The 11,317-nt window shown below is 43.0% G+C and overlaps 2 protein-coding genes across 2 annotated transcripts in view; one reads left to right on the forward strand and one right to left on the reverse strand.

The window, feature by feature from the left end:
• Positions 1-1,091: 1,091 nt before the first annotated feature.
• On the reverse strand, positions 1,092-2,888 carry LOC311228701 (cytidine monophosphate-N-acetylneuraminic acid hydroxylase-like; the record flags this gene model as incomplete). The annotated part of the gene is made up of 1 exon (XM_084314638.1): positions 1,092-2,888. The coding sequence occupies one exon, from the start codon at positions 2,886-2,888 to the stop codon at positions 1,101-1,103; it is 1,788 nt and encodes a 595-aa protein (XP_084170764.1). The 3' UTR covers positions 1,092-1,100.
• A 1,883-nt stretch (positions 2,889-4,771) lies between these two features.
• Positions 4,772-11,317, forward strand: part of st6gal2a (ST6 beta-galactosamide alpha-2,6-sialyltranferase 2a) — a gene marked incomplete at its 5' end in the record, with an annotated part of 26,418 nt that continues 19,872 nt past the window's right edge. The window contains 2 exons of the mRNA XM_084314387.1: positions 4,772-4,777; positions 6,537-6,711. Coding sequence (XP_084170513.1) covers positions 4,772-4,777; positions 6,537-6,711 — 181 coding nt within the window. The remainder of the gene's footprint in view (positions 4,778-6,536; positions 6,712-11,317) is intronic.

Genomic DNA, 11,317 nt, shown 5'->3' on the forward strand with positions numbered 1-11,317 from the left:
TCCACTCTCTTAGTAGAAGGTAAAGTTCTGGGATTTCCTTTCTGAGTGTCGGTGGAGGAGGTTTCTCCCCTGCCTCCACTAGCTGTAGTACTTGACTGATACAGGTGTCGGCTCTTTGCTTTTCTCTCATTTCGGCAGGAGTTATCAGCGGAACGACGGGTAGGCCACCCAGCTGATCCTCTCCTTGGAAGCTGTCTGGGATTGCACTTGGGTGGAGGGCAAGTGATCCCACCGATGCACGGCTCGATGGTGTCTCTGTAGAACCGTTGTCGATCACTTCGCGAACTAAGTGTCTGTCGCAGATGGCTATAATGATGTCTTCACTCATGTTTGTGTGCTCTGGTTCCGGGAGGTGTCTTTTCGCAAACTGTTGTATTCTTTCCATCTCTTTTATCGATTTTGCGTCATCCGCTGGTCTGCTGTGTGGTCGCCGGGACAGCCCATCAGCGTCTTGATTCTGGTTCCCAGCTCTGTATTGCAGCTGGAAGTCGAAGGTAGATAGATCGGATAACCATCTGTAGCTTGCGGCATCAAGCTTAGCCGTGGTAAGGACATACGTCAGTGGGTTACTATCAGTGACAGCAAGAAATGGTCGTCCGTAGAGGTAATCCTGGAACTTCTCAGTTACCGACCATTTTAAGGCAAGGAACTCCAATTTATGGGCAGGATATCTGGTTTCACATTTTGACAATCCGCGGCTTGCATACGCGATGACACGCTTCTGTCCTTGCTGCTCCTGGTAAAGGGCGGCGCCGAGACCTAGTGCGCTTGCATCTGTGTGCAATATGTACGGCTTTTCGGGGTCGGCGAAACCGAGAACAGGGGTAGTTGTCAGCTTTTCTATGATAGCGTCGAAAGCTGTCTGGCAAGCTGGGGTCCATCTGTCATGGAAGGGAGCTTTAGGGTCGTAATACTTCTCTGCGGTCACTGTAGCTTTCCCATGCTTCTTCATGGGAGGGTATCCGGCAGTAAGTGCGTTGAGGGGTTTCACTATCTTGGAATAGTCTTTGACGAATTTACGGTAGTACCCGCAGAATCCTAGAAATGCTCTCAGTTCTTTCAGCTTGGTTGGCTTTGGCCAGGTGGTGCTTTCTCCAGGATCATGACAGTGTACAGTAGCCTCCCCGTGGTTCATCACTGGGGGTGCTTTCCCTCACTGGGGGTGCTTCCTCCAGGAAAAGCTCCCAGTCTGGCTTGGTCACCGGCAGCTCCGTCTGGAAGTGGTTCCAGAACCTGTGGTGGTAGGTGTCTGGGTCTCTGTGTATTCTGTTCTGGAAGCCGATGTACAGGTTGTCCCAGGGGAGTCCATTCAGCACCACGTATCGCATGACTCCTACCCTGTTTCTAGTCTCCACATAAGAGTGTTCTCGGTCAGGCCTCATTGCAGGGAACGACAGATCCAGGAAGTCCACCAAGTAGTCGTAACCGTCGACGATGGGCTTGAAGTCCTCATCTGTCTCAATGACCCGCACAACTAAGTTGTAGTTGTTAAAGCCTGCCCAGGTGTAATAAAACTGGATCCAGCTGTCGTGCTTAAATATCTCTGAGCCGATGGCACTGTCCAGTTCATCCACGTACAAGTCAAAATCCCAACTCTCCTTGTAGACCTTTGTACTGGCAGGGGGGTCGATGATGGCTTCACTGATGGGTGGATGTCTCAGGGCGAGGGCCAGGTCCAGCACGGCGCCTGGCCTGGGTGTCCATGTTCTAATGCCAGGTGCGACCTTGTTGATGAGAGCGTTGAGTGCCTCTGCACTGTTCTTTGTGTTTGTGTCCTTAATGTAGCTGTCTGCTGGATGTGCCTCGACAAAGTATCCTGCGAACGGGCAGTAGATCCTGGGCTGCAAGGATTTCACCAGCTGAGCCTTGTAGTTCAGCAGCTTCTTCCTTTCATTCTTGATGAAATCTGCTTTCCAGGCCTCTGTGTATTTCCCCCCTTGGAAAGTCATGGGGAACCCTGAAGCCCCCCCCGCAAAGTCACTCATCATCAGGTCCACGTTGTGGGGCAGCCTCCCCCCATTGGGCCTTGTGCAGTCCACGGTGTTCAGAATCATGTGACCTTTATAATCAACAATGATGCAAGTATCCATTTCAGGATGCACATCATCCATCAGGATCATGAACCTCAGATGCTCGTCAATGTTTTGCCAGACACCAAATGGGACCACGTTGATGTTGGTTAGTTGAACCTGACTTTGCTCCAGATACCAAAAGACAGGTCTTGATGTATGACCAACATAAATGGGGACATCTGGCCTCCTCTCTGACAAGGCTCTCAACGTGGGGTAGCTGAGGTGGTCTGAGTGCATATGGCTGATGTAGATGAAGTCGGCCGCGCACAGTCTGTCCAACCAGTCGGCGGGAGGCTCGTGGAGCAGCCACCAGCCCCTGGCGAAGGCGGGACCCTTCAGCCACGGGTCAAACACAACCCGTCTCTGCCCAAGCTGCAGCTCCATGCACGCGTGTGTCAGGTATGTCACCATCACTTCTCCTTCCCGTAGGTCAAGAGGCTCTCGAGGGTCTGTTTCCCAGGGGTCCAGAGGGCTCAGCTCACTTATTTGGAGGTCACCTCCATCCAGTGTTTCGATGTCAAGCTCGTCCTGCTTGAAACTGTCGGGTGGGTTGATGTACTGCATTGTTGAAACATTTAATTTCCAGTTGTGCTTGGTACATTTGACTGTTCTTCCATCCAGGTCTTCAATATCTTTGATGAACATTCCTCTTTGGTGTTTGCACTCGTTCTTGCAAGCCTTGAGACCGTTCTCGTCCTTGTATAGGATGTAATCTTTACCGCTCTCTGGGTTTCTCTTGAGGGTGATGCCATATTTTAGTGAGCGCACTGCCTCAGAGTCCAGAGACAGGACTACCTTTGATGTCTGGGCTGTCATCTCACCAGTGAAACAAATCAGCTTATTGACTGCATGCAATATGAGAGGACTGTTATGACATCACCACAACCGGTTCTAGAAGGTTCTATGTTCTAGAAGGTTCTATTATAACATCATACAATGGCAGAATATCTATATCCATATATCCAGTTAAATCAATTCAAATACAAAATACAATATCACAACATAAGGTGAACGGGATTGCCTCCCTTGGAAGTCCTTGTAGTCTCGTTCAGTTCAATCCTACCGGACTAGTGGTGTAGCAATAGTTGAGCACTAGGTGAGCCTCATGGGTATTCACAGCAGGCTGCCATTAGTCTTATCAAATGTTCCGGGGTTGGCTCGCCATCGGGTATCTATCCAGCTGAGCACGCTTGGTGAGGGGTGGTCTGGACTGCTCCGGGGTGCTGGTGGAGACTTGCGGCTTCCAGTCGGTTGGTTAGTCCGGTCCGTCTGGGTGATGTTGCGGGTCCAGTGGTTGAGGAGAAAGAGGCTGGCTGCTTGAGAGCTGGCTGAATATATAGGAAACCAAGAGGTTCCGGAATGTTCTATATGACATCATAGGATGACATCACAAAGGTTCCAGAACCTTCAAATCATGACATCATACGCTATATACAGGAAGTGGGACCTCATGGTAAAACAGGAAGTGGTAGCAGAGATAAACAGGAACTATTTATGTAACTGATAATTATGAATCTGAACCTGGGGTTACACTTACTACTATGATACCCATTAAAACAAGTAATTTGAATAATAGAAGCCTACTTTGCTGGAACGATTAATTTCAATCGTATACAGTGCGTGTATGCTTTTGTGTGTGCGCTCGCACGCTGACTCGCTAAGCCTTTCCCTACGCATATTCATTTCTGGAGCATTTCTTTATCCACTCTGGTTGGGTGGTGTATTGTACTTGTGCTGTATCATAACAATACATTTGAATCTAATCTCGTTTTGAGATCAGTCGCAAATCTCTTCCTGTTGAATGGATCGATTGAGTGCAATGCGGCCTCTCTACTTTCCCCCATTTACGCTTGTCTTCACAGCCTAGAATATGACACGCCCAATGATAATGGTTCGTGAGGAAAAACCGGGACATTTAATTTTTTCATCTCGTTATACAGATATTTGGAAATTGGTATCTATCTTCTTGTCTGAAGAAGATTGAAAGCGCATTTCCCATAATGTTGGTGTGTTCATGGTCATGGGCAGAGCTGTGAAAGCTTAGCTGGTGCTTCCATCATCCCACCTGCACTGACTTCCCCATTCACACACACTCTCTATACGCTGATGTCGTGTTGCTGCTGCTATACCTACAAGTAAGATTTTCACCCACAACGACCCCAGCCTCCATGTAACCGCAGCTATGGTTAACAGTTGGTTAATATAGTTATTTACGTTTACAATTTATATGCTTATTTTTGTATATTAGTAATAATACACTCAATTGCATTTCACTGTATTTCTTATTTGTTTATATAAGATATATATTAGTGGCGCACTATTTTTCTATTTGTTTGCGCAATTACTTCATCTCACGAGACTTGGCACACCTGGTATCCGGTGACGTGTTTCCGCCCTCTCTCTTGAGTTGCAACCATGAACTTGGATGGATTATTGACTTACCTGTCGATCCTAATAAGCAAAGGACTATCCATCGAGACAACTTAACAAGACAATCTTCCAAGATACGGATCAAAGACATACTACCATAACGCATCAATGTTCTCTTATACTGGCACGCAGCCAATAAGGTATTGATTGTTTTAGATGATGATTGTGGTATATGTTACAGTGATGTTCCGACCATGGTTTTAATGGACTTGCAATATTAATGGTATCTTTTGTATGCATTTGTATGTCATGCAGATTTTACGGTTTGGATGAAGGTTTGGATGAGGTTTGGATGGAGAATGAACAAGCTTCATTAAAATCAGTTCAAGAAATCTACTTGTGTTTTGTGTCGTGCCCGGAGGATGTCACACTCCACCTGCTTTTGTTCTACTATGTACTGTTATTATGCAACTACCCTAGTGTTGTACTGTGTAGGTTACATCCCCTATAGGGGATTCATTCCCAGTGCTCCCTGCTGTTCCGTTTCAGCATGCTGTCATGATTTATCTCCTGTGTAAGACGTTATGCTAAGCAGGTAGCACCCCTGAGAGTAGAACCATACCGCAAGACTAACTATTGCCATTTATTCTGCATTACAATACATGGTTAAACTAATGATGATTCCTGACAGAAATAGTGTACTAATTGTGTACTCTGTTGTGTTTTTTCTTTCTGCCTGTAGATGATCTGCTTGTGGTGTCTGACCCTATGTTTCAATATGAATAGGCTAAAATGTTGCACATTTGAATGAAATTGATAATAATAATAATAATAATAATAATAATAATAATAATAATAATAATAATAATAATAATAATAATAATAATAATAATAATAATAATAATAATAATAATAATAATAATAATAATAATAATAATAATAATAATAATAATAATAATAATAATAATAATAATAATAATAATAATAATAATAATAATAATAACAATAATAATCAATAACATTTACATTTACATTTACATATTATTACCAGCTCAAAGCAGGCGTAAAGTGCTTACTTACTTGTATTTACTATTTGGGCTATGCATTTCTTTTAAATGTATATACATTTGTCTGGGAGTTTGGCATTTAATTTATTTTCAAATTCATTCTGACAGCCCTAGTGTTTACTCCAATAACTTTAGCTCTACTTGACCTGCTGCTCTCTCTGGCTGCCTCTCTTGTGTGCACTACTCTACTCTCAAGAGAAAAGCATAGCGACCATCTAGACATTATTTAATTTTACGCCACAACTTAGGGCTGGGCGATAAAACAATAACGATAATTATATTTTAATAATCGATATCGATCGATAATAATAAAAAAACATAAAAAAAAAACATATATATACCGGTATATATTTTTTTTCTTTTTTTGTGTGACCTGCAACAGTGCAGTTTTAAAACCAGAGATAGTGGACACTGACAGACTTGTCTTTCTTGCCTGCAACTTCAAGTAATGGCTTTGCTTGTGACAAATGACAATACTGACCAAATTGAGATTTATTTTTCTCTTGTCCATTTACTTTGTTTGCTTTCTAATTTAACATACAGTTTGAAACTGTCTGTACACAGTAGGCTATGTGTGCTAGCAGAACTAGTCTCCATTCGCGAGTCACGGTGCACATGTGCGGTGGTTTGTCCACCAAAAATAGTAAAGGGTTAACCTTCTGTCGTGTGGCAGTGAAAGGGTTAAGAAACACCATCCTTCTCCTTTTTCTGCATAATTTTCACAGAAAAAGTTGAACAGCTGGCGACTCCTTCTTTCACCACTTGGACAATACCTTACACATGGCAAAATATGTCCATTCCTCTCTTCTGGTCTAGACTGTAATGTCTCCTCTTGGCCCCCCCTTCCCCCCTCTCTCTCTCTCTCTCTCTCTCTCTCTCTCTCTCTCTCTCTCTCTCTCTCTCTCTCTCTCTCTCTCTCTCTCTCTCTCTCTCTCTCTCTCTCTCTCTCTCTCTCTCTCTCTCTCTCTCTCTCTCTCTCTCTCTCTCTCTCTCTCTCTCTCTCTCTCTCTCTCTCTCCCTCTCTCAGTGGTATGCTAGTCCGGACTATAACCTGTTCAGTCCCTATGCTGAGCGCCGGAGGCTGTACCCTGACCAGCCCTTCTACGTCCTTCACCCCAGCTACGTGTGGCAACTCTGGGACGTGATCCAGGGCAACACCCAGGAGACCATCCAGCCCAACCCGCCCTCCTCTGGATTCATAGGTGAATAATACAAAGAGGTCACTCCCAGCTTTTCTCCAGGCGCTGAGTCGAAGGAGTTAATTCATGTAATTCAAAAGGACCGTATCGGCTCCCAATGTTTTTATTTTATTGCATTAAGAGTCTACAACGTTGGGAACCCTCATGGGCTCTTCGTCAGGTGAGTTTGAATGGAAACTTTTTACAGTGATGACCATGAATATTGTAAATGGTACATCCTAGAACCTTCAAATATTATGGAACTTAGCAGGCCTTATGAATAGAAGGCAATGGGCCTTACAGGTTTACACAGTGTTTGCCTTTTGGATAACACTGTGTATCCATTGGATACTAGATTGCCAATGTAGCAATGAAATCGAATTGATATTTAATATATACATATTTAATATGTAATTGTAAATCGATAAGGCCATTGACTTCTTGTACTGTACTTCTCATGCTACGGGGTAACAAAATCGTATGGGTATCCTGATAGATATCCCATTGGCTTCCCATGACCACAGCTATGGGTGGTACCTAATGCACTTTGTATAAATGAGAAACATCTGAATCTGCTTCCATTCAAACTTACCTGACGATGAGGCTCGAAACATTGTAGACTTTTAATGCAATAAAATAAGAAAAATATTGGGCCTCATTCACGAAGCGATATAAGAACAGATTTGCTCTTCTTTGTTCTAAACTAGCATTTTTTCTTATTTTTGCTTTTCTCTTAGGCAAGACAAAATGTTAAGAGTGGTCGAGAGCACTCTTACCCAGATAACAAACTCTTACCGAGATGAGAAAAAGAAAAAAAAGCCTACCATTGGTCAATTGCCCCCAAATACGACTTAAAAAACCCAGAACTTATTGCGTGCATTCTGCTTCTGAAATGGATTATATGTTGCTGGTAGAACAGTTAGATGCTCTGGCCGCCCAGGCCATACGCATAGAACGCATATTTAGAGATCGTCTAGATCTATTTGCAGAGCCAGATGAGTGGCTGCTTAGCCGTTTCAGATTGCCAAGAGTGGTCCTTTTAGATGTATGCAATAGTCTGGAGCCTCAACTCAGACACAACACACGCTGGTCAAATCCTGTGCCTCCACACCTACAAGTTCTGAGGGCACTCTGGGTTTTAGCCACAGAGACCTTTCAGAGAGATAGGTGACAGGTCAGGTATTTCCCCAACCTTCTGCGCAAGCGTTCAGTATTGACAAAGCCTACTTTGCTGGAACGATACATTTTGCACTTATACAGTACGTGTGTGTGTGTGTGCATGCGCTCGCGCACTGAGGCTGCCTCACTAAGCAGTTTTTTTTATTTATTTATATTTATTTATTTATGGAGCATTTATCCACTCTGTTTGGATGGTGTATTGTTACGACGGAGACAGGTAGGTTCCAGTTGTGGAGTAATAAGTAGAAGCAGAGAGGGTGTTTACTCATTAACGGTGGTTCTCTTTATTTGTAGAACGGTACACCTAGAGCAGTGGTCACCAACCTTTTTAAGCCCAATATCACTTTTTTTTTTTTTTGGTGAAGGCAAGATCTACCTATTGAAGCGTTGAGAGAAAAAGACAGCCAAGATTGTACTTTAAACTAAATTACTTTTATTTGCCTGTATTCTAATTACATGCAATGCTTTGGTCCAACATTAAAACGTCAAAGTAGAACTGTAATATGTACTTTCTCAGTCAGTGCTAAGTGCAGTCATCTTATGCAGCATCACTTTTCACATCAAAACAAAAGTAGAACTGTAATGTGGACTTTCTCATATTATTAACATTGACAAACATATTTACAATTAGCATTTTATAAAGTAGAACTGTAATGTGTACTTTCTCAGTCAGTGCTAAGTGCAGTCATCTTATGCAGCATCACTTTTCACATACAAACAAAAGTAGAATTGTAATGTGGACCTTCTCCTATTAACATTGCCAAACATATTTACAATTAGCATTTTATAAAGTAGAACTGTAATATGTACTTTCTCAGTCAGTGCTAAGTGCAGTCATCTTATGCAGCATCAATTTTAACATCAAAACAAAAGTAGAACTGTAATGTGGACTCTCATATTATTAACATTATAAAATGCTAATTGTAAATATGTTTGTCAAAGTAGAACTGTAATATGTACTTTCTCAGTCAGTGCTAAGTGCAGTCATCTTATGCAGCATCACTTTTCACATCAAAACAAAAGTAGAATTGTAATGTGGACTCTCAGGGAAAGATACAAATTATTATTATTTTTTATTTTTTTCCAGGGAAAGATCTACAGGGAAAGTCTCAAAGATCGACCAGTCGGTCACGATCGACGGGTTGGTGACCACTGACCTAGAGTAATAGCAACAGATAGTAACACTGATGCAGGGCGTCTAGGAGAGAAGCTAATAATGATAACAATAATGACAGCAACGTCCAGTGTCTGCGGTACCGCCGTGTACTCTGCAGGAGAAAGAGAAGATCCGACAACTGGAAGTAGAAAGACAGGGGTTTAAGTAAGACCACATTCCAGACATACCAAGCGCACCAACGTGACAACCAATCAGGAGACCCAAACAATAAGTGACAAGTGACAGGGAGACAAGTGACAGGGAAGCCAAGTGACAGGTGTCAGAATGGTGGGTGGTTCTCAGGCGGGGCCAGAGAACCCAAGCGTTACAGTGTATTGTACTTGTGCTGTATAATAACAATACATTTTAATCTAATCTCATTTTGAGATCAGTCGCAAATCGCCTCCTGTTGAATGGATCAGCATGGTGCAGATGCAATGCCGAACCTCTGCTGTTTTGCACACCGCCCTCGCCATTTTGCACATGCCTCATTCGCCTTATAAGGAGCTGGCGCGGCGTGTCTGTATGCAAATGTTTGAAACTTTCAACGAGAACACGCATTTCAGTTTAAGAATGAGTGGGATTCATCATTCAACACACCTGGGTAAGAACAGTTTTGGACGTTAAGAATGGGTTCATGAATACGGCGGTGGCTTTTCTTATTTTTCTCTTAACAGACAGTTAAGGAAAAATATAAGAGAGAGTTAAGAGAGTATTGTTGAATGAGGCCCATTGGGAGCTGATACAGTCCTTTTGAATGTCGTGAATAATACAAAGGCCCATGGTCTCCAAGCAAGATCTACTAACGTTCATTCTTTCTGTCGCACTATGTTCATCTCCAACACTTTCTCTGTTATACAGACAGATTCTCTTTTCTGTTGCACACACAAACACAACTCCCACACATTTGATTTGCTGGTCCCTGACTGTTAAACGTTGACGTAAACGTTTACCTACTGGGAAATGTTATGTCATATAATGTTATGTCATATAATTTCATTTGTCTTACTCAGACGCATTCTTTAGTGCCTAAACAGGAAATTCAGGCCACGTCTTTTGTCAAACACTCACAGCGAAATTCGACTGTCTGCTTTCAGGGATGCTTGGGAACGCGACTTTGAGTGAAACAACTCTTCAAATGCTCTAATCGTGCCGTCAGCATCCAGAGAGCAGGCAGACAGTTGAAGTTGTGGCAAATTGGATTTCAACAAGTGTTTGAAAACAAGTGGCCGGCGTTTCATCTTTATGTACTATATAAATGCATCTGAGTGCAGTAAATAAAATTATATGGAGTTCATCTCAGTGGACAATCATTTTACTGGATGTGGCATGTAGCTAGTATCACATAAACATGTGTTGAAGGAGATGATGAGCTTCTCCTGATCACGTCTCACAGTGTCAGCTTGACCCTACAGTCCATGTCAATGCCATCCTGCTCTGTCCTTCAGCCTTCAGCATATCAATGACCACCTTGCCTGGTCTTCTCTTTCCTCTGCAGTATTCCCAATCCACAATACGCCACACATAGACAAATGCATATACTGTACACACACGTAAAAATGTATAAGCAAGACCAAAACAAAGATACCATGAGAGTCTTGTATGTTATTTGAATGGTCCATAGAAGTGGCGTCCGTCATTAACTCTTTCTGCGCCAAACACGATAATTCTCGTGTTTCAAATCCAACCGCTGAGCGCCAAAAACATGTTTTCTCGATTTTCCCATTCTAAACACTCGCACGGACCTGCCTGTGTCTCCCTGGCACCGCTGCCTACGTTATAATGGCAATGACGATCGAATCCCGACAGGTGGCAGTATCGCCTACCTTTCGAACTGGGTCTCTCAGTTGTCTTTCAGTGCCTTGGTACCTCCGGCTGCAGGAATCCCCTCCCCCTCAAAGTAAATCAGCACACAGCTATCTGTCGCAGATTTTCTCGCCTGAAACCTATTGTTTCCCGTATTATAGGCCAGGCCCAATGCACGCCAATAATGGCGATCGCGATGGAACTACTGGGATTATTCATTTTGGAGTACCTTCTGACCGAACCTAAAACATGCTTTTGATAATGATCGCAGCTTCGTAAAACGACCCTCCCCCCCTTGATGATTTTGTGAAGAAACATCTAATATGGTATATACCTTTTGATTTGGAAATAATATAGGTTTCAGGCGAGCAACGCGCACGATTTGCGCATATGCAGCATATAACACGTCATATCTCACAAGACTGGATTATTTTGAAATGGGCCGATGTTTAGCGTGGAATAGTGCACAAACGAAAGTATGTAGAAATG

The sequence above is a fragment of the Notolepis coatsorum genome (assembly GCF_963971535.1).
Source record: "Notolepis coatsorum genome assembly, chromosome: 5".
NCBI lineage: Eukaryota > Metazoa > Chordata > Actinopteri > Aulopiformes > Paralepididae > Notolepis > Notolepis coatsorum.